Here is a 20,280-nt window from a genome sequence, read left to right as displayed (position 1 = left end):
CCTCTGGGTTTTATTTGCATTTTCCTGGTGACCGAGGGAGCTGTGCATCTTTTCGTGTTTGCTGGCTATCTGGAATAAAAACAGCTTTTTAAAATTAGGAATGAGGTGCCTGCTCAGTTTTTCTGCTCATTAAAGAAAACCAGAAGGGGCCGGGTGTGGTGGTGCACGGCTGTGATCCCGGCAGCTCTGGAGGCTGGGGCAGGAGGATTGCGAGTTCAAAGCCAGCCTCAGCAATGGAGAGGCGCCGAGCAACTCAGTGAGTCTTTGTCTCTAAATAAACCAGAAAATGGTGCTGGGGATGGGGCTCAGTGGTCGAGTGCCCCTGAGTTCAAACCCTGGTGGCACCCAATCCCCCCCCCAAAAAAAACAACAGAAGGGCTGGGGGTGCAGCTTGGTAGTGGAGCAAGTGCTGAGCAAGGGCCTAGGTTCGGTCTCTGCACCAAAATCATGAATAAAACAGGAGTCGCCTCTCCCCCTTCTCCATCCTTATAAGCTCTGGACGTGGGTCCTCTGAGGATAAATGACTCCTGAGCCGCGTCCCTTCTGAATGGGAGTCCCCTCCCTCTATTCCTCTCCAGGAGCATCGGAAGCAGAGGAGAGGCCCCGAACAGCAAGGAGGGGTCCCCCAGATGCACATGATGTGGCCCCTGTTTTTGCAGAGAGCTGGCCTCTGGTGGGGCGACAGGCTTTCAGAATGAGCGAGAAATAAGATGGTTGTGAAGGGGCAGCACCCCCACCCCCAGCCAGGCGACAGAAGTGCTCTTAAGGAACCTTCCAGCACTCAAGGATGGCTGAAAGCATGGGGTCCGTCTTTTCTGGGGTGGATCTTTAAATCCCTTGCAGTGAGTGCTGCTTCTAGAAGTTTCCCTGACTCCCCAACACCCATGGGCTGAACATGTGCTCGTGCACGGGTCTCCCCCTGAGGTCCCCCTGGCTTGGGGTGTAGGCTGGGCACAGTGGAGTCCTTGGGCCTGGATCCTGCTTCCTGGAGCTCAGTGGAAGAGGGTGGGGTGGAGCCCCAGGAGGCTGGAGGCTGGAGGCCGGGGTGGGTGCTCTGCCGAGCCAGGTGGGTTGGAATGCTCACTGCCCTAGGGAGGTGCTTCAGGTTGGGCCCAGCAAGACTCCCCTTGCCACCCCTCAGGCTGCAGACCCTCGAGGGGACTCAGGAGGCGGGGCAGGGGCCAGATGGGACATCGTGCATGGAGGCCAGGCCCTGGGGGAAATCCCCGGCCAGTCCGTGCAGGGACAGCGGGTGCCTTGGCAGACATGGGGCAGTGGGAGGGTCTGGAGGACAGGGAGTGGGAGCCGGGGCCATGGCTAGCTCACCGTGTGCCCCAGCTTTGGCCTTAGCACCTCAGTGCTCCGATCCAGTGGCTCACATGTCACTGAGGTCCCTCTGGCTCTGACATTCTGTAGCTCATCTGGGGAGGGGGCACCGTGAGCAGCTTGGAGCAGGGTGGGCCCCGCCCCAGGGAGCTCAGGGGCCACAGGTGGCAAGGGACACACTTGGCCCGGGGCCTGGACCCCACTCCTCCCTCGGGCTGCCACCCAGTGCCACCCCAGGAGGCTGCTGGGCTCCTCCTCGCACTTGCCGTTGGGGAGCTGCCCGGCGTCTCCCTCCTGGGGACTCCTGCCGCCCTGGTGGCAGCTCGCTGTGGTGGCCCCTGCACTCTGGCCCCAACCCTCTGCCTTCCAGGGCCAGGAGGGCCAGCAGGTGACAGCACGTCCTCCCAGCCCACAGGCTGTCCCCGAAGGCTCTGGACACCTGACATCAGTGAGGAGGCAGTAGGACCCTGAAGGTGGCATGGGGACCTGCCCCGATGGCACAGGTGCTCACGAGGAGAGCCTGCGGGCCCAGGAGGCCACGGCTGCCTCCACCCACACCGTGCAGACCGGAGGCAGAGGCCTGGGAGGGCCCGACATGTCCCCCGTCCCGAGCCTGGACGGTCCCCTCTTCCCAGCCCATGTAGCCCCCGCACAGAGCCAGCGCAGAGAGCCGGCTGCAGGGCTGGTGGCCTCAGTGGATGGGACAGTCGCCAGGGAGCCTGAGAGTGCCAGGAGCAGGGCTTGGGGAGGACGATTGTCCCGGGTCACCCATGTGACCCTAGCAGGGGTCCTGCGTCATCTCCTCTCTGAGCCGTGGGGGACGCAGGAGACTGGTGACCCAAGACAGTGCTCAGGGCTGCCACTGGTGGCAGGTCATCATGGTGGTCCCCTCCCTTCCTCCAGGGGGCAGAGGACAGTTTGGGGAGGCCGAGGACACACTTTGCGGATGTCACAGTTGGGGGTGTACAGACGGCCACTCTGCCTCTGGTCAGCTCTCTACGGGAGTCCAGATTGGAGGGGTCTGTGGCCCAGAGGGTACCAGCCGGGACCTGGTTCCAGGCAGAGCGCGGGTTGGGCAGTCCCAGAGCTGCCCTTTCCAGACGAGAGCAGGAGGTGGCCGGATGTGTGGCCAGCCTGCAGGGTGTTGGCCACGGCCATCTGATAAGACCTGGAGCCGCCTTGCCCAGCTCCTGATGAGATTCCTGTTTCCTCTGGAGCCAGGCAAGGTGCCCGGGGAGCTGGCTCCGCCGCTGGCTGCTGTGTGACCCACAGCGGTCACCACCCTCTCTGGGCCTCAGTCTCTCTCCACGTTTCCTGCTCTCACCCTGGCGACGGTGGATCTGGTTTAGGGGATTGGGTCCCCGTTGGCTCCCAGCCTCGGTCTCTTCACCTGTCCTGTGAGGATCAGACCCCCACCGGGGAGCGTCGGGTCAGGGGCTGAGCGAGGCTCTGTGCCCCTCACAGTGTTAGCCCTGCCCTGGGGCAGAGGTGGCCTGGGGCAGCAGGAAGCCGAGGGGACCTTGCTGGCCGGCTCCTGGGTGACCCTGGGTTCTGGGCTGCCTCGTGGCTGGGCCCCCGCTGTCCCTCATGGCATGGCTCCCCCCATGTCTGTCCTGCCCTCTGTCTCACAGTCCACCTGTCCCCTCCTCTCCCTGTCTCTCCCCTGGTAGCCCCTCTGGCTGGGGCAGGGGACAAGGCAGGAGCTCCGCTTGCAGGTGACACTGACTCCCTGAGGCCACCAGCCAAGCTCCAGGTTTGGGGACACAGAGGGGACAGCCAGAGCTCTGTCTAGGGGTGACCGGGACCCCTTCCTGGGGGCTGGGGGCTTCCTGGCCAGCCATGGGACGTGGCGGGGGCTCTCATGCCACCTGGAGTCTGGGTGTGTTTTCACTTCAACCAGCTTCATGCTCTTCAGGGCTGCAGCTGGACCATCCCTGTCCGGACCAGGGACAGGGAGCAAGGGCACGTTCCCAGGGGGAGCCGCAGGGCCCCTAGAGAACAGAACATCCGCTCTGGGGGCTGGCGCCGTCCGGAGGGCCTCCTGGAGGAGGTGGCCCACGTGCACGGGGCCCTGGGGCCCTGCTGGGCTTGGTGAGGGGCTGACGGGAGGTGAGTCCAGCCGCCTCCCTGGGAGGTCGAGGAGGGACGTGGTGTAGCCCCAGCACCTGGACCATGTACGCAGTAGGTGCTCATAGCAATTCCATGGGCAGATGGGCCGGGGCAGCCCCGGGTGGTGGTGGTGAAGAAGCTCCCTGTGGCCGCCCAGCCTGCGGGTGGTAGAGCCAGGGTGGCCTGTCCCCTCGACCTGTCCTCTGAGGCCAGTGGGTCTCTGAGAAGTGGGTGGAGCCCCGGCTCCCGCACAGAGCTTCAGGGACCGCGCCCTTCCGGTCCCCTCTGCTCAGGCCTGAGTGGCCTCTCCTGTTTCTCTGTTTCCAAGGTGACGCCCCAGGACACAGACCGTCTCCAGAGCTTCCTCCTCCGGTTTTTCCGGGAGGGCACCTGTCCCCTGTCCTGGCCATCAGGGTCCTCTCTGTGGCAGGTCTGGAATGTGGCCACCCGCATTCAAGTGCCCCACGGCTCCCGGGCTGCGTCCTATGGGACCTGGGGGGACGCAGCCCTGCAAACACCAGCTCTGGAGCCCAGGAGCTGGGGTGTGGCTCTGCCTCTGTCCTCGCCAGCGGGGGACCTTGGACATGTTGCTTACACTCTCTGAGATTAGATGGCGTCCCCACGCCGCCCTGGCTCCGGGCGTTTGCAAGGATGGCAGCGGGTGCCTGCAGGACCTAGCGGACACCCGGCTCCGTGCTTGCTCCAGAGAGACCGGCTCCATGGTCACCTCCCTCACTCCACGTGTGTGTCCTGGGTCTCAGCACATTCCTTGTTATTATGGCTCTTGTGAAACTTCCTGGTGACATGTGTCCACCCTCCACGTCCCCCCAAGCAGAGCTCTCGATAAGGCCAGCTCATCAGCTCTGTGCCTGGCCCGAGGCAGGTGGCCAAGAAGTATTGGTCGAATAAGTGAGCGAGGGCCCTGGGGAAAGGTGGAGAGAGTCCTTCTGCACACGGGGCCCTGGGGACTGGGCACGATGTCTAGCCAGACCCAGGTGGAGTCGGGCAGAGCTTCCCCAAGGGAAGGGATCGAGGGACTGGGACCCGAGGCCCAAGGATCTAGGTTTCTACTCTGGGGCCAAGTCTGTCTCTACCTGGCTGTGTGTTCTAGGCAAGTCACACACCCTCTCTGTCTCCACGTGTTCAAGGAGGCAGGTGGACGGAATTTTATGGAAGGTCCTCCTGAGATGTAAAGCCCGGCATTCGGTGATGCCCAGCAGGGGTACTGCCCCTGACCCCTTCTAGAATGATGTGCCAGCCCTGACAGGGTCAGCAGAAGGGGCTGGGCCAGGGCTGAGGCCCTATGGTGCTCTGCTCTACCCAGGTGGACTGATGTTGGAAGAGACCGGGTCTCTGTCTGGCAGCTTCAGGAAGGGCCAGTATGAGGGAGGAGACCCCGGTTCCCTGCCATCCTTCACTTATCAAAGCCTTGGTTAAAACAAAGGAGCCTCATGGAAGAGTTGGAAGGGTACAAAGCGTGTGTTCCATAGACGCCCCACCCCAAATAAACCTGGGACTGGGCTGGACCCAACACTAAAGGTGCTGTGGACCCCACAGTTCAGGACCCCACATTCTCCCTATTTACTAAACCCTCCAGGAGGCAGCAGACGGTGGATCTCCCTGGGCTTCTCTCTCGACTGGCTTAATCTTATTTTGTGAGCATCATGATTCATGAAATCGATTCCACTTCCCTTTTTTCCTGGGTTACTAGGGAACTCATAGCTACCAACCAGACAGGTACACCTACACCTGCTTCTTCTTTCTTCATTCTTTGACTTAATTTCCTTACTCAGGAAAACAACAACAACAACTTCTCGAAGGCATATTCTACAGGTGATCAGTCATTTTTAGTAGGATGTGGGATGGAGGCCCACAGAGAAGCAGAAGTTCTGGGTCTCTGTGTGTAGGCTGGGGGGTGGGGAGGGAAGGCGAGGGCAGGAGGGGGTTAGGCAGAGATTCAGAGACCCCCACGTCAGGAGCAAGCCCCCAGCAGCAGGGGTGGCCAGAGGGGTCAGGCACTGGGTGGGGGTGGTCAGGGCTTGGCCTTGGGGCCCTGGGCATCTTGGGCTTCATTTCTCGAGGGTCAGCTGAGAGCCAGGGACTTTCTAACCTACGTATGTTCATTTCTACTTTATCCGCGTTTTACAAATAAGGAGACTGAGGTTCAGACAATCAGGCGCCCTGGAGAAGGTCAGCTGCTTGCCCAGGGTCCTGTGCGCAGGGTCCTGCCTGGAGCCTCAGATGCCGCCAAGCCCAAATGGGCACACCCTGGGAGCTCCAGGGCCTCTGCTGTCCCTCGCTGCCACCCCAGGGAGCCGCAGGGAGCCAGGAGGCCTTTTATCTGGGGAGTGACAGGAGCAGTCTGGGTTCAGAGAGGTCGCCCTGCGTGCCGGGTGGGGCACAGCAAGCCAGCCTGGAGGCCAGAGAGATGGTGGGACCCAGTGGTGGCAGAGGCAGGGCTGGGCTGGGGAGGGACACTTGGGAGGTGGAGCAGACGGGCCAGGAGGGGTGACCTGGGTTGGGGTGTGGGGAGGGGGAGGCTGCAGAGGCTGCCTGGCTCTCTGGCTGGGGTCTCTGGCTCTGGGGGCCCGGGCAGAGGGGGAGGCCAGGCGAGGGCAGGGAGGTGATGTGCCTGGTGGCTGCTGAGTTGGCCACCTGTGGGTGACTGGCCTGATCATAAGCCCTCCTGGGTGGAGTCCACGTGCCTGCTCACCGGGGCCTGCACCGTGCCCAGCCCTGCCCTGCCAACGTGTCATTAGCACTGCTGATGTGGCCACGTGGAGTCTCAGGTGTCCCCAGACCCAGGGACAGAGTTGGGAATTCCTACGGGCCCACACTGCCCAGCAAGGCCAGGGCCTGGCTCGGGCTAGAGGTGGACTGGTAGACGGAGCCAGATCCACGGCCCTCACCCTTCCCGCCATTACAGAGTGGGCCCAGGCCACGGCCCTGGGGAACTGAGGGCACCTGCTTTTTCCTAGTCAGCCCCTGAGGCCCCTGGCCAACCCACCAGGAGGTCCAGGACCCAGCCTTGGGTGCCGAGGGCCCAGGGGTTGGCGGTTTACCCGGGGAGAATCCTGAGGGGTAGAAGCCGAGGACCTGGGCAGCCCACAGGTGCTGAGCTCTGTGGTCTGGAGCAGCGCCTGCGTGTGGGCACCTGGTCAGTGTTTGTTGAATGAATGAGCAAACGGACACTCTGGATGCAGACTCGGCTTCCTGAGCCTTCGCTGGGCCACCTTGGGCAGGCGACGCTCTTCTCTGGGCCGTGGTTTATCCAGACGAAAATAAAGGGTCTGGTCCAGGGATCGCTGGGGCCCTCCCAGCCTGAAGCTGGAGGACTGTCTGGGTCCCAGGAGTGGAGAATGGCCACAGGGCAAGAAGTCCAGAGGCCAGGGCTCTGCTGGTCCCCTACCCCTTTCCACACTGTCCTAGGTAAACGGAGGCACAGGCTGTGTGTGTGTGTGTGTGTGTGTGTGTGTGTTAGGTGGAGGCTTCTAGCCTCAAAGAGGCCACGGCTGGAGTCAGTCATGATGAACCACTCTGACTGGTCACGAGGCCTGAGGCGTCCGATTTCCATGCCCTGATGGTGCTGAGGCCTCCAACTCGGGATTTAAGGGCCAGGTTGGCTCCCAGCACCCACAGTCTTTAAGGGGTACCGACGTCTGGTTGGACCAGGCTGCGGCGCAGTCACCGCCCACCCGTGGTGCATCTCCTAACAGCTCCACGCTCCACCATCTGCCTGACCTTGGAAGGTCATTAGGCGACTCAGACCTCGCCCCACACCCCGATGGCGAGGAGGCTGAGATTGGAAGAGCCCTGGACGGCCAAGGCCTGGGCTCCGTGTCCTTTCTCGGGGAGGGCTCCTCTGCCACCCCCTGGCCCACTCGCAGCCTCCCTCCCACTGGACTTTGGTCCCTGGACGTCAGGGTCCCTAACCTGCTGGCTTATTTCCTGCTTTTCTTGCTACTCCGTGTGCCCCACGAGGGCAGGGCTCGGCCGGTGGCTTCACTCTTGTGTCTCCAGGGCCAAGAACAAAGGTGGGTGCTCAGACACTGCTGGGGGAGGGGACGAGGCCTGGGGTCACAGCCCAGCACCCAGCACCCAGCACCCCTGCCACTGCTTCCCGGGGTGGTCCCAGGGGTGTCCGGGGGTCATTCAGAGTTCCACAGTCACCGGGCAGCAGGCTGGCCTGTCCCCTGTGTGGAACAGGCCCTCCCAGGGGAAGGCCCCACGGCAGAGGGGAGGGGGCAGTGATGTCATAGGGCCCCCCACCCCCGCTCCTCCCCCTCTGACCCTCCAGCCTGGAATCCCGAGTTCAAACAGACCACAGAATGTGTGCACAGGACGTGTCTCTGCGGGCTGCGGGCAGGGCGGGGGCCTGGGCAGGTCACCGTGTCTCCAAGGAAATGTTCTCAGGGCAGGAGGAAAGAGGAAGGGCGGGGGAGGGGCGGGGGAGGGGCAGGTGGACGGGAGGCCACCAGGAGGAAGCTGGTGGACAAGGGAGCCTTTTTCCCCCCTCCAGAGTAAAAATGTTGAACAACCACTCAAACAACACCCGGAAACAGGGGACAGAGCACCTGACCTGGCTTCCCCAGGGACCTTGCCAACACCAGGCCACCGAGTGTCCAGACAGCCCGGGCGCAAACCCCCCGGGGACTCTTGACTCCCCTGTGAAGCCCACCCTCCGCTGGCCTCCCTGCCAAGCCCTCTGCCAGGAGCCCCCTGCCTTTCCCCTCCACCATAAGGACATTGCTTTGAAGGACGGTGACGGTCCTGGGCCCCTGCCCTGCCCGCCAGGCCTGTCTGTGCTGTGCTTCGTCTGGACTCGGGATTCCAGGCTTGATCGGTCCTTGTCACTGGCGTTGCGGTGAAGATCAGACGGTGCGTTCCTGGGAGGGCATGTTCATCCCTCCCTGTGCCCACCACCCGCCACCCACCTGTCACCCACCCGTCACTCACCCGTCTGTCTTCTCTAATGGGAACACACCGCGTGCTCTTAGATGCCCCTTTTATATCCCCGTCACCGTCCATATGAAATGGACACGTTTATGTGAATTAATGTCATTAAACAAAATGGTCCAGGTCTTGCTCCTTTGGGCTTGGGGAGGGCGGGGAAGAGCCGTCCCTGGAGATCTGATTTGCTGCTTTCCGTCTCCAGATGTTGGGGACTTTGGACGTAATGAGCTTTTGCAGATTGACAACATTTGCAATTCAGGTGTGTTGGCAGTAAGATCATTCCAGAAAGTCTTCAAGATCAAAAGTGACCCAGTAATTGCTAATGCACTTTCACACGTCCTGCCTCCCTAACCAGCCAGGGTCCTGGGGGTGGGGTCTGTGCGCCCCTGGAGCCCCTTCAGACTGGTGGCTCCCCTCCCTCTCCGTCTTTGCTGCCCCCACCAAGCTGTGGACGGGAGCCTTCTCGTTGGTGTGCCCTCCGTTCTCCAGGTCGCAGAGTGGCCAGCTGAAGTGAGTTAGAAACAGACATGCCACCGGCAAGTCCCCATCTCCATTCCGAGGTCTCAGGGGCCTCTCACAGAATGGCCACACGCCCTGCCCACCTTGCCCGCGCCCAGCCTGCCCCATCTTTGATGACGGCACCATCTTTCTGTTTGCTCAGGTCTCCTGACGCTCTTTCTCTCACGTCCACGTCCAAGCCATCTGCCTTCGAGGCTCACGATCCGACCACCTCTTACCACCTCTCACTGCTCCGCGGGGACCAAGGTGCCCCCTCTCTTGCCTGGAAGAGCCTCACAAGGCCGGCTCTGTCTGGCTTCACCCAGGGGGGTCAACAGACCCTTGCCAAGGAATGAATGAGATCCCTGCGGAACAGGCTCCAGCTCTGAGTCTCCTTTGTGTCCCAAGCTCAGAGGAGAGGGGTTTGCAGAAGAGAACCCCCACTCCCCAACCCAACACTGCTCCGAGCTCCTGCCAAGTCCCCAGCCCTCTGGCTGGCCAACGGTGTTCACGGGGCTGGCTCCTGCCATCTCTGAGTTTGGGGGTCGTATCGTGCAGGGATTCAGGCAGACCCGGGTGCGAATTATGGCTCTGCCACTTACTGGCACTGTGACCTGCAGGCAGGATGCTATTCCCTGTTGCACGGGGACCTCTGTGTCTTGGGCACTGTGCTAAACATCTCATTGGAAGCTCACGTCTTCTCACCAAACCAGTGGGACAGACCCCGTCCTCCTGGCTGCCCTCACACTGGAGGAAACTGAGCCACAAAGGTCCAAGAAGTCCAGGCCCATGGTCTCTGTGCCCATCATTGGTCGCCTGAGCTTGAATCTGCACGGGGGCATCTGCCCTGCTGTGCTTTATACGCCCCCTGCTCTCTGCGTGTGTGAGATCAATCTGCAACCCCCCGGGGTGGCTCCGGTGCAGAGTCAGTCCTCAGAAACGATGACGTCATTGTGTGTGGTTTCAGGCACCAGAAAACAGGGGTCGGGGCAAGGCTGGAGGGTGGGGGGTGACTCCAGAGCTCAGAGTCTCCTGTTGGCAGCTGAGTCAGATCCACCAAGGGACCCCACAGAAACCCCACTTTCCGTCTCTCAGAGAGGCCTCGGGTGCCTTGTCCCTGGTCCCCTTGATTGACAGCCTGTGAATGAGGAGGCTGGGCGGGGAGCCAGGAGGTGGGGACTGGGCTCAGGTCGGCTAACCAGGTCGCAGGGTGAAATTAAAAGGGAGGAGGAGAGGGCCAACCTGTCAGAACTCACACTCCTTCCTGGTGGCCAGGTGCCCAGGAGAGGAGCTGGGGAGCTGGGGTGCCTTGTGCCCGAGCTGATCTTGGAGGCTGCGAGCAAGGGACAGGATGGCCCCGCGGAGAGCGGTGAAGCTATCCCTGAAGAAGCCCACTTGCGCTGTGTGTGTGGCGGGAGTCGAGACGCTGGTGGACATCCACAGGTGAGAGCCGGCAGGTGCCCACCTGGCTGCAGAGGGCTGGGCTTGAATGGGGGGCCCCAAGGCAATGGGGTGGCTTCCTGGCAAATAAGCCGGGCCCGTTGGAGGGTGCGGGAGGCTGTTCTGACAGCAGGGAGGGCGGAGTTGGCTGCGCAGCCCGGGAGGAGGGCCAGGGTCTGGCTGTGTGCGGTCAGGCTTTGGCTCCTGGGCCCCTGGTCGGGACTCAGCTGCAAGCCCCAGGGCCAGGCTCCAGGGTCAGGGCTCAGGGCTCCGTGCTCTGGGGGAGGACGGACTCCCTGGGAACATCAGAGGGAATTGTTGCTCAAGCTGGAGAAGCAGGCGAGCTGGACCCCCCTGCCCTCCCTCAGTTTCTTGCCAACTCCTCTCCTGTCCTCAGTGAGGGGCGTGAGCGGCCGTTTGGTCCTTGGAGGCCAGCCAGGGGCGACGAGGTGACTGGGATCAGGAGGGAGTGGCTAGAAGACAATCAATGACTTAGTATAAGAAGCGTGAGCCTGGAGCACTGCCCGGGACCTGGGCTTGCCATGAGATGATGGTGGGAGTGATGGAGGATGGAGATGATGGCGGTAGAGGTGGTGATGATGGTGGGGGTGATGGAAATGGTGGAGACGGTGACAGTGGGGATGATGGTACTGGTGATAGTGGTGGGGATGGACCACAGTGGGATGGTGATGGTGGTGAAGGTGGTGATAGTGGGGATGGTGATGATGGTGGAGATGGTGATGGTGGGGATGATGGTGACAGTGGAGATGGTGATGATGGTGGTGATGATGGTGTTGGTGATAGTGGTGGTGGTGCTGGTGGTGGATGGTGATAGTGGTGATGGTGGAGATGGTAGAGATGGTGATGGTGGTGGAGATGGTAGAGACAGTGATGGTGGTGGGGATGGAGATGATGGTGGGCATGATGGTGGGGTTGATGGTGGGAACGATGGTGGCGATGATGGTGTCCATGGTGATGGTGGAGTGGTTATGGTGTCCGTGGTGATGATGGAGGCCATGATGACATCTGAGGGGAAAGTTGTAGCCTCAGCTTCTCCTACTAACCTAGATCCTCCCTGAGTGGTGAAACTGTCCCTGAAGAAGCCCCCTTACGCTGTGCGTCTGTGGCAGGAGTGGAGACACTGAGGGAGCTGGACCTGGTGCTCTCTGGGGGACTGTCAGACTCACTGTGGGCTCCATCCCTGCTGGGCTAGAGAGACTGGATCCTTGGCCTCTGGGGGTCCTGGATGAGAGTTCCCCTCTAGCAGGACTGGGGACTGGGGACTGTCACCAGGCAGGACCTGAGCTCCATAGTCCTCTGGGGTCTCGGTCCTTGCTTGCCCTGTGTGGTGAGTGAATGCTGCGTCCAGCTGCCGTCTGGCCTCAGGGGAGCCTCTGCCCCAGAAGCCTTCCCCCTCCCTCTCTCAGGCAGTGGCCTGAGGCCCCCGTGACAGGGCTGTGGGAAGAGCCAGGAGCCCTGGAGGCCAGACCCTGTAGGTTTCTGCTGGGGGCCTTGACGGGGAGGGGCTGGCTATCCTGGATCTGTGTGGCCAGTGGAGATCCCGTTTCCTCCTGTTCTTTTAGGGCTGCCAGATTTAGTGAATAAGTAAATAGATGCCCAGTTAAACTTGAGTTCAGTTCACACACACACACACACACACACACACACACAGAGACACATATATATGTATATTATATATCCACTTTGTGTGTGTGTGTGTGTGTGGTGCTGGGGATGTACCCGAGGGCCTCGTTCATGCTAAGCAAGTGCCCTACCGCTGAGCTGCACCCATAGTCCCAAATAACTGTTTTAACATCTGAGTGGGTCACACTTACAGGACAAGCATCTGCCGCTTAGCCGAAGCCCGGGTGGACAGCTGGGCAGCCTCCGATTCCTCTGACAGTCCCACTTGGACACGGAGACGGGGAAGGAGTCCCTCATGGGCTCCCACCTTCCTGATTGGCCCTGTCCTCATCTGGGACATGGCTATTTCCTTAAGTCCTTGTCCTGCTTCTGACTCAGGCCAGAAGCACTTGACAGGAAGCCGGCAGGGCTGAGCTCTGGTTCCGGTTCTGCTGGCCGACTTACTTCCAAGGCACTAGCCCTCTCTGGGCTTCATTCCTGAGCCCCGACAGACAGCTTCTCATCCTGGCTCTGGTAGTTCGTGGCTGTGTGACCTTGGGCAAGCTGCTGCGCTTCTCTGAGCCTGTTTCTGCACTTGGCAAATGGGGAAACAGGGACCTTCATGGATCTGGGGGAGGATAGATGAGACCAGGCACACACGGGGGCCCTTGTGTGGCGGGTGCCCTGGCAGGGAGGGGTCATGCTCTGAGGGCTCTGGGGGCTCCTCCTCCGCGTCTGTTCTTCCCATCACTCCTCGGAGGCGGGAGGGGAGGGGACAGCTCTGGGCGTGTGTGGTGGCACAGGGCATGCTGTCTGTGAACTCCCCAGGGAGCACCAAGCCCCTCAGCACCCTCCAGAGCTGGAACTGGGTGGGAGGCGGCCCTGGGTCCTGAAGTGAGCACACGGGAGTCTCTGCCCGGCAGCCTTTGGAACCTTCACCCGGCGCCACGGTGACGAGGCCATGGCTGCTGGGAGTCTCAGCCAGAGCACAGGAGTCCCTTCTGCAGCCCTGGGGAGGGACCCCCTGCCATGAGGTCTGCAGCCTGTGGGGAGGGAGCGGCCACAGGTCCAGGCTGGGCGGACGCCAGGCTGCACCTGCCGATGAGGGTTGAACTTGGGCTTCCCCGTCCCCTCGCTGGGTGCCCGGTTCCAGCTGGGGTCGAGCGAGGGGTTTCCAACTGGCCTTGGTGCTCGGAGCGGGGAAGCCCCCAAGAGGAGGCGTGCTGGTCACCTGAGCTCCCCGGGGTCTGGGCCCTCCAGGAGATGGGCGTGCAGGGTGACATCACCGGAAGTGATTAATTCCCCAGGGGCTGCACGGGCAGGCAATTTGGAGAAATGTTTGTGTTTGGGGTAATTGTGTGCCCTGGGGTAGCCCAGCCCAGAGCCCTTAGGATTCCCCTGGCTCAGCAGAGGCTGCAGATCCCGCCCCTCGCCCCAGCAGGCGAGGCCCTGACCCCAGCATCCCAGTGGGCTAGCTCACTACCCTGACCCCAACATCCCAGCCGGCTACTGCACTGACCCCGACATCTCAGTGGGCTAGCTCACCATCCTGACCCCACACCCCAGCAGGCTATCTCCACTGACCCCCACACCCCAGCAGGCTAGCTCACCACTTGACCCCTCCCTTCAGTGGGCTAGCTCACCACCCTGACCACCCCCCTCAACACAGTGGGCTAGCTCACCACCCTGACCCCCTCCTGCAAGGAGACCAGCTCACCACTCTGACCCCATACTCCAGGGGGCTAGCTCACCACCCTGACCACCCCCTTCATCACAGTGGGCTAGCTCACCACCCTGACCACCCCCCTCAACACAGTGGGCTAGCTCACCACCCTGATCCCTGGATCTGGCCAAATTGCTCTGGCTGTCCTGTTCTTGCCTCGGGACCTTAGGTGGCCCTCAGAGGCTCACACCGGTTAGGAATGGGTGGGCATCTTGGAGACTCCACTGGGGGGTCCATCATGGCTCTCCCTGTGTGTCCAGAAGCCAGAACAGGTCCTGGGGAGAATCACGTGCTTGGAGAGGGAGAGGCTGACGGGCAGGGGATTCTCCAGGACATTCTCCTGGACCTTCCTGCGTCTGCTTCACCCCCGCAAAAGCCCCAAAGCAAAATAGACCCTTCAGGTCAGCGAGGGGTGGGCTTCTCTAGAGGGAGGATGCCACGGGCCTTCCCAGACAAGCCACCCCACAAGTGCATTTCCTGGGGTTCCCTGGTGCAGGAGGTTGGTGGAGGCTGCGGTGTGCCTATGCCCCTGTTGTTTACACTGAGCAAATGAGTGACTGTCACTCCACAGAGGGACAGTGAGGCGTAATTGGAGTCCTCGTGAGGTAATGACAGGGTTGGTGCCCACCCTGGTCCCGGTGATTGACAGGCTGCGGGCGCTGGGCGGGGACGCCCTTCTCCTTGCTCCGGTAGCTGCGTGGCCGTGGCAGGAAGGACACCCTTGTTTGGAAGTGATGTTCAAAGGTGAGGGCTGGGGTTCCTGGAAGGTCTGAGGCTGCGTGAGGATATACCCAGGGCCCTGCAGGTCCTGGACCTCTCCTGTTCCTGAGCCAGTGGACCCTGGAAGGTTCCAGGTTCAGGGAACGCAGGCTGCTTCTCTGCTTGTGAGGTCACTTCCGCAGTCTCCCAAATGCTCTCCTCCCGCTGTGCTCCCCATGCTCCGGTCGGCTGCCGGCTCTGCCCAGTGGTCCTGGCCCTTGGTCGGGGGACGAGGGTGGAAGGAACTGGCAAGTCCGTGCCCAGCTGAGGAGGCTCGGAGGGGAGCCCCAGCCACGGGCCAGGCCAGGGGCACCACGCTGACTGGGCTTCTAATGGGTCAGGCCTCTGACAGCCTTTTCAGTGACCTCTGACAACAGGACGGCTGTTGGTCGTGACCGCCAGCTAGGGTCAGTCTGGTCTTCGCAGGCTGTGTGAACCCGAGCCAATCACTTGGCCTCTCTGGGCCTATTTCCCAGGCTGGGGGGTGACTTTGCCTCTGTCTGTGCTCTGAAGTTGGCAACTTGATTTTTCCCATTTGCAGATGAGGAATTTCGTCATGCACAGAGCACAGATGTACCTAGGGCAGGGGAAAGCGCCCCATGATTCAGGGCCCGCTCTCTCAGGATGCTGTGGCCCCCAGCCCCTCCCAGTGAGGGACAAACAGCTGCCCCTTCCTGTCTCCATGCCTGGGCAGGCCAGGCTCCGCTCAGGGAAGTCCTGTTGGCCTGGGTCCTCCTGGGATCCCTGGGCGGGCCCCGACCTGGGCAATGACAGGGCATGAGGCACCAGCAGTGATCGCTATCTCGGGGCAGCAGAGGACGAGCCACGCCTGTGTGCTAGGCTTTGAGAAGACACTGCGGCGCGGGGCTGGCCTTCCTGACCCCTGTGCCCCTGGCCAGCTCCAGAGGGGCAAGGGCAGAGCTGCACCTCCCATTGCGGCCGGCTCACCTCCCCAAGGGGAAGGCCAAGGGCCCATGCTCTTTGCCTGAGGCCGTCTCACAGACGCCCCAGGCACCTGCCCCGGCCCCGCTCTCCTGGGCTTATGCCTCCCTGCGGGTCACTGCCTTCTTCCTCGGGGGGTAAGACCACCTCAGGACGCTGGCTTCCTCGGTCGCACACCGACTGTGTCTTCTTGGCCAGGTAGGAGAGAACGGAGGTGCAGGCCCTGTGGCCTCCCTTCCCTAGGTCTGCCTGCACCTCCACACCTTCCCGGCGGTGATGGCCGCGGGCAGCAGCCCTGTCTGAAGTGCACACTGCAGTATCTCAATTAAACCTCAGCAAGCCCAGGAGGCAGGAACGACCACGATCCCCCTTGTGCAGACAAAGAAACAGATGCAGAGAGGTTGAGAGACTTGTCTAGAGTGCCACAGCGCACAAATGCCAGGGCTGGGATTGGAACCCAGGTCTGCCTGACTCCAGACTCCGTGAGCTCAACCCCAAGAGACCTCAGTATCTGGTCTCCGTTGCTGGGTGAGTGTGGGGGCGGAATGGGGGCCGGCAGAAGAGGAGCTTTGGGGCGCACTAGGGTCGAATCCCGGCTCTGCCACCCCTGGGACCGCCGTCTGCACCTCTGCCTCTGCACACTGGGGCGGAATAGCCACACCCGCTCAGCTGGCGGCACCCGGGGGGTGGAGCACAGGGGAAGGACCCTCTGGACTGTGAGGGACGGCCCTAGGGGGCTGGGCCAGTGGTCACAATGTGTCCCTGGTGCCCCGTGTGATACCTGATGCATGGAAGGAAAGGTGCTCAGGAGAGTGTGTGGGGACAGTCCCCACGCCCCGATGGCGCTCCATGTGCCCCGAGGTGCTGACTTTGGGGACCTGAGTCTGTGGGGCCTGACCAGCTATGGGGACTGGCGGTTGTGGGGCTCTGTGGGCTGGAGAGCCACCGGCCTTGTGGCCCGGTCTGCACACTGCCATTGGAGTCTGCCCCTTGCCCCTCCTGCCACTTCCCAGCATGGCACTCTGGACACCTCTGAGGACACATGGCCCCTCAATCCCCCCCAGCTACTGCCCCAGGGCTGGAGATGTCCAGGCTTCAGGGTTGGCCTGGGGGCTTCTCCGGCCTGTGGTTTCCTCCCCCTGGAGACGGGATGGTCAACTCCCTGGGTGACGAGATCAGGAGTGACCTCCAGAGCCCCAGGGGCCGGAGCTTCTGGAAGGAAGGCTGCCGCTGGGAAGAGGAAGCGCTTTCTAATGACCTCACTGCCAAGGCCGAGGGGCGAGGGCGTGAGCGGCGGTCATGGGAGACGTCCAAGCACGGAGTCCTGCCCTGGGCAGGGGACTGGCGGGGATGACCTCCCAGGTCCTTTGGACTTAAGGTGTATGCCCACCTGCATACACCATCCCAGGACAGGCAGGGACCAGAAGGTCACCAGGGTCATCCTCCTAGCCTGCACTGACCTTTGTCCCTGCAAGGGTCAGTCTGTGGGTGGGGACTAGCTCTGGGGCCCCATCCTGCCATAGGTCTCTGTGCTTCGCAGATTCAACCCTTCCTGCTTCCTTCCTCCGTCCTCCCGGCCTATCTCCTCCCTCTAGCTTGACCCGGGCATGTTCCGAGGGCACAGGCTCATTTTAATATGGGCCAGGACAGCCCACAACAGAAGACAGACCTGCTGCTCCCTGCTCTCTTAGCCAGCTGTGTGGCCAGAGGAAAGTTACTTAACCTCTCTGAGGAAATGTCTTCATTGGTTAGATGGAGACAGTACCGCCCCAGGAGGACTGTTGGGAGGCCTGAACGAGACCGTGGGTGTGGAAAGTCAAATGTACAGAGCGGGTGCTTGAAGATTCAGGCTCCTTCCCGCCCCGACAGTTCAGGGAAGCACCCACCCATGCCGTGACCTGTGAGCGGGCACACGCCTTGCCCAAGCAAGCCGGCAGGGCCCGGGATTACGCCCAGCTTCTGCTCCCCACCCCACCCTCGCGCCTCCTTTTTTGAGGTTCCTAAGAACTGACTCCATTCTCCCCGTAGCCACCTCTCCATGAACCTGGTGTGACAGGCCCTGCTCTGGGCACGGGGACATTGCAGGGTGAGTCAACACTGCCCTGGGTGGCACAGATGGCCTGCTAAGGGTCACAGGGTGATCTGCTCCGGCCAGACCTGAGGCCACACTCCAGAGCCCACACCATGCTCTGGGGAAGAGGTGGCATCTCAAGCTGGTCTTGGAGAAGCAAAAGATGGCCCCGCCCCTGGGGACCCCGTCTGGGCAGCATGGGGAAGGGTAGCGGATGGTAATGCTCGAGTTCCCTTTCCTTAAAGGGACACTTTCAGATCCACAGCGTCACCTCATCAGGACTTGATCTGGGGGCTGCACCATGAGACACCCGCACAGGGAAGCAGTGGGGGTGGGGTGATGGCAGGAGGGACCGCCAACAGCAGGGGCATGGGGGGGGCAGATCTCACGGTGCGGCTCATCCCAAGCCCCACCTGCCTGTCACTCAATCCATGGCCACGCCCACACCCCTGGGAACCTGTGAGCCCTGTCTCTGAAGCCAGGGTGGGGACCGGAGGGGGGCCGAGGCCATGAGACTCCAAGGCTGCAAAGCGCCACCTGCGGTAACCACCCCTGGTCACCAGCGAGGAGCCCCAGGCCCTCCACCCCCTCCCGGGGACACCCACCATCCTCTCCTACCTGCAGTGACCTGGACCTCTTGGACACCACGGTTCGGGGCGACGGTGCGCAGGTGGGTTGGGTCTTGAACAGGCCCCTCCCAGAGGCCCTTGGAGAAGCCACGGTCACCCGCTGCCCATCAGTGCCTCCTGCTGAAGGGCGAAGGCTTCTCCCCAGGCTGCACCCTGTTCACCTGGCACCTGCAGGAGAGCCGAGGCCAGCCCCAGAGAGTCCAGATGCCGCAGGAGCTAGTGCGAGGTCCGGGGAGGGAGGGGGCAGGTCTCGGCTGCAGGAGGCTGTGCTGGCCTCCAGGGCACAGCCCCTCCCTCCCAAGGCACATGCATATTATTATTATTATTATTATTATTATTATTATTAATTTTCTACCAAGACTCCACATAAGGCTTCCTGTGGCCGAGGCTGTTATTCATAGAAGTCAATTTTGCCCAAAGCTGGGATTGCTCCCAGGACCTGTGTTCTGGGAAGGGCTGTGGGGTGGCAGAGTCCCTGGGTAGAGCAGGTGTCCCCAAGCTGGCCTAGGCTCCTGCCTGCCCACTTTGGCTCTGGGGACGTGTGGCACAGGGCTGTGGTGCGTTCCGACCCCAAGGCAGCCCTGGCGGCTCCCAGGTGGGCCTGACGCCTACTTGTTCGTGATGCCATCACCGGGCGCCTGCCCAGGCCAGGCACTGAGCCAGATGCTGGGGGACAGCCGTGTCTCAGAGAGACCAACCACAGAGTTCGCAGCTTTCTGGGGGGAGATGAGCAGAGGCGCCATGTCAGGTGACCAGGGCCGTGGGATAAGCGGGGACAGGGAGCTCGCAAAAGGTGGACGGGAGGACCTTTCTGAGAGGGAAGTGAGGCGCTGGGCGCCCTGCAGGGAGCTGTGAGCAGAATGTTCTGGACAGAGAGGACAGCAGCCTCGGCAGCGTCGCGGAGGAGCAGGGAGCCGGGGAGGGAAGGGGGCTTGCAGGGACACGGGCTGGGCGAAAGGTTCTGAGTCAGAGGGCCACACCCCAGGAAACCCATCAAAAGTTGAAAATACCCTGCTCCAGCAAAGCCGGGAACGGCCCAGCCTCCTAGACAGCGCGGCCCAGCCGGCCTCCCGCACCTGGAGCTCCACCGCCGCCCGCAGCCTGCCTTACCACAAAGGCTGAGCATCGCGTGGGGTTTGCCGAATACTCTACCCAGAGCCACCGCCGGGTGGGTGTGCGTCTGCATCATCACAAAGTCAGAACTTATACGCTGAGCCCTCCTAAGGAAGTAGGGGACCGTTTGCATCTGAGGACAAAGGCGATGAGCTCTGAAAATTCCCAGCCCCTAACGATTCCCTGCTCTCCACCGGGAGCCGTGGGTGGCGGACACAGTGGAGCGCGATTGTCTCTGGGAAACTCCAAGGTGAAAGGTACGGAGCAGAGGACGTGGAGCGGGGCCACACCGATTATTCACACCATGGAAAGGGCCAAGGCCACAAGTGAGAGCTTCGTGACATCGTCTAGATGTAAGGAAGGGACGGAGGCTAATGACGCAGCCGGAACTTGGGAGTGTGTCCAGCCATCACGCAGGGGGGACAGAAAACCCCAGCAGCTGTTCCCAATGCCGTCTGATTCAGCAAGGAAGTGACTCTCGTTGATGAATGAGCGACACTCGCCAGACACCTTCGAAACAAAAATATCAGCCCACGATCATCAGGTCGCACTTCAGATTCAGCGACAGCGAGTTTACTGGGACCAGCAGGTTGGGGAGCAGCACGGTTGTCAAATCGTGGTCTAAACCGCCAACGCAGCTTGTGTGCGGTGACAGGAAGCTTCGTGGAGCCTCGCACATCTGACGAGAAAGAGTGACGTGCGTGTGGCCTTCAGATCTGTGCGCCGTGGGACGCACACACTTCATCTCAGCAAATCTGTGTAAATGCGTGTGTATGCGTAAGAAGTCCTCCCCAGCCAGTGCTGCTGCAGGGGTCAGCAGGGTGGGGCAGTGGGACAGGGCAGCCGGGGACGCCGAGGCCAGGCAGGGTCACGGGAGAGCAAGCAGAGCTGCGTCCTGCAGCCGGATGGTGGGGATGTGTTTAAGAACACACAGTCATTGGGACCAAGGTCAGCAAGCAGAAGACGACCAAGGACCCTGGACATTGGTGGCAGAGCAGTCCTGGTGGGGGGTCAGGGAGGCGAGTGGGTAGGTTTCGGAGGCAGTGGGGGCTGCCGGGGACGCCCAGCTCCTGAATTTTCCCAAGAAAGGACGG

General features: G+C 61.7%; 1 protein-coding gene across 2 annotated transcripts in view; it reads left to right on the top strand.

The window, feature by feature from the left end:
- Positions 1 to 10,149: 10,149 nt before the first annotated feature.
- The window catches only part of Padi1 (peptidyl arginine deiminase 1), a 29,088-nt gene continuing 18,957 nt past the window's right edge, over positions 10,150 to 20,280 (top strand). For both annotated transcript variants that reach the window (XM_058571128.1, XM_058571127.1), the window contains exon 1: positions 10,150 to 10,329. In XM_058571128.1, the coding sequence (XP_058427111.1) occupies positions 10,238 to 10,329 (92 nt within the window). In that variant the 5' untranslated portion in view covers positions 10,150 to 10,237. The remainder of the gene's footprint in view (positions 10,330 to 20,280) is intronic.

Source organism: Marmota monax, unplaced genomic scaffold (genome assembly GCF_021218885.2).
Source record: "Marmota monax isolate L192 unplaced genomic scaffold, Marmota_monax_Labrador192_F-V1.1 WCK01_AAM20220418_F8-fsc00008, whole genome shotgun sequence".
Lineage (NCBI taxonomy): Eukaryota > Metazoa > Chordata > Mammalia > Rodentia > Sciuridae > Marmota > Marmota monax.
This window is presented reverse-complemented; position numbering and strand designations above follow the sequence as displayed.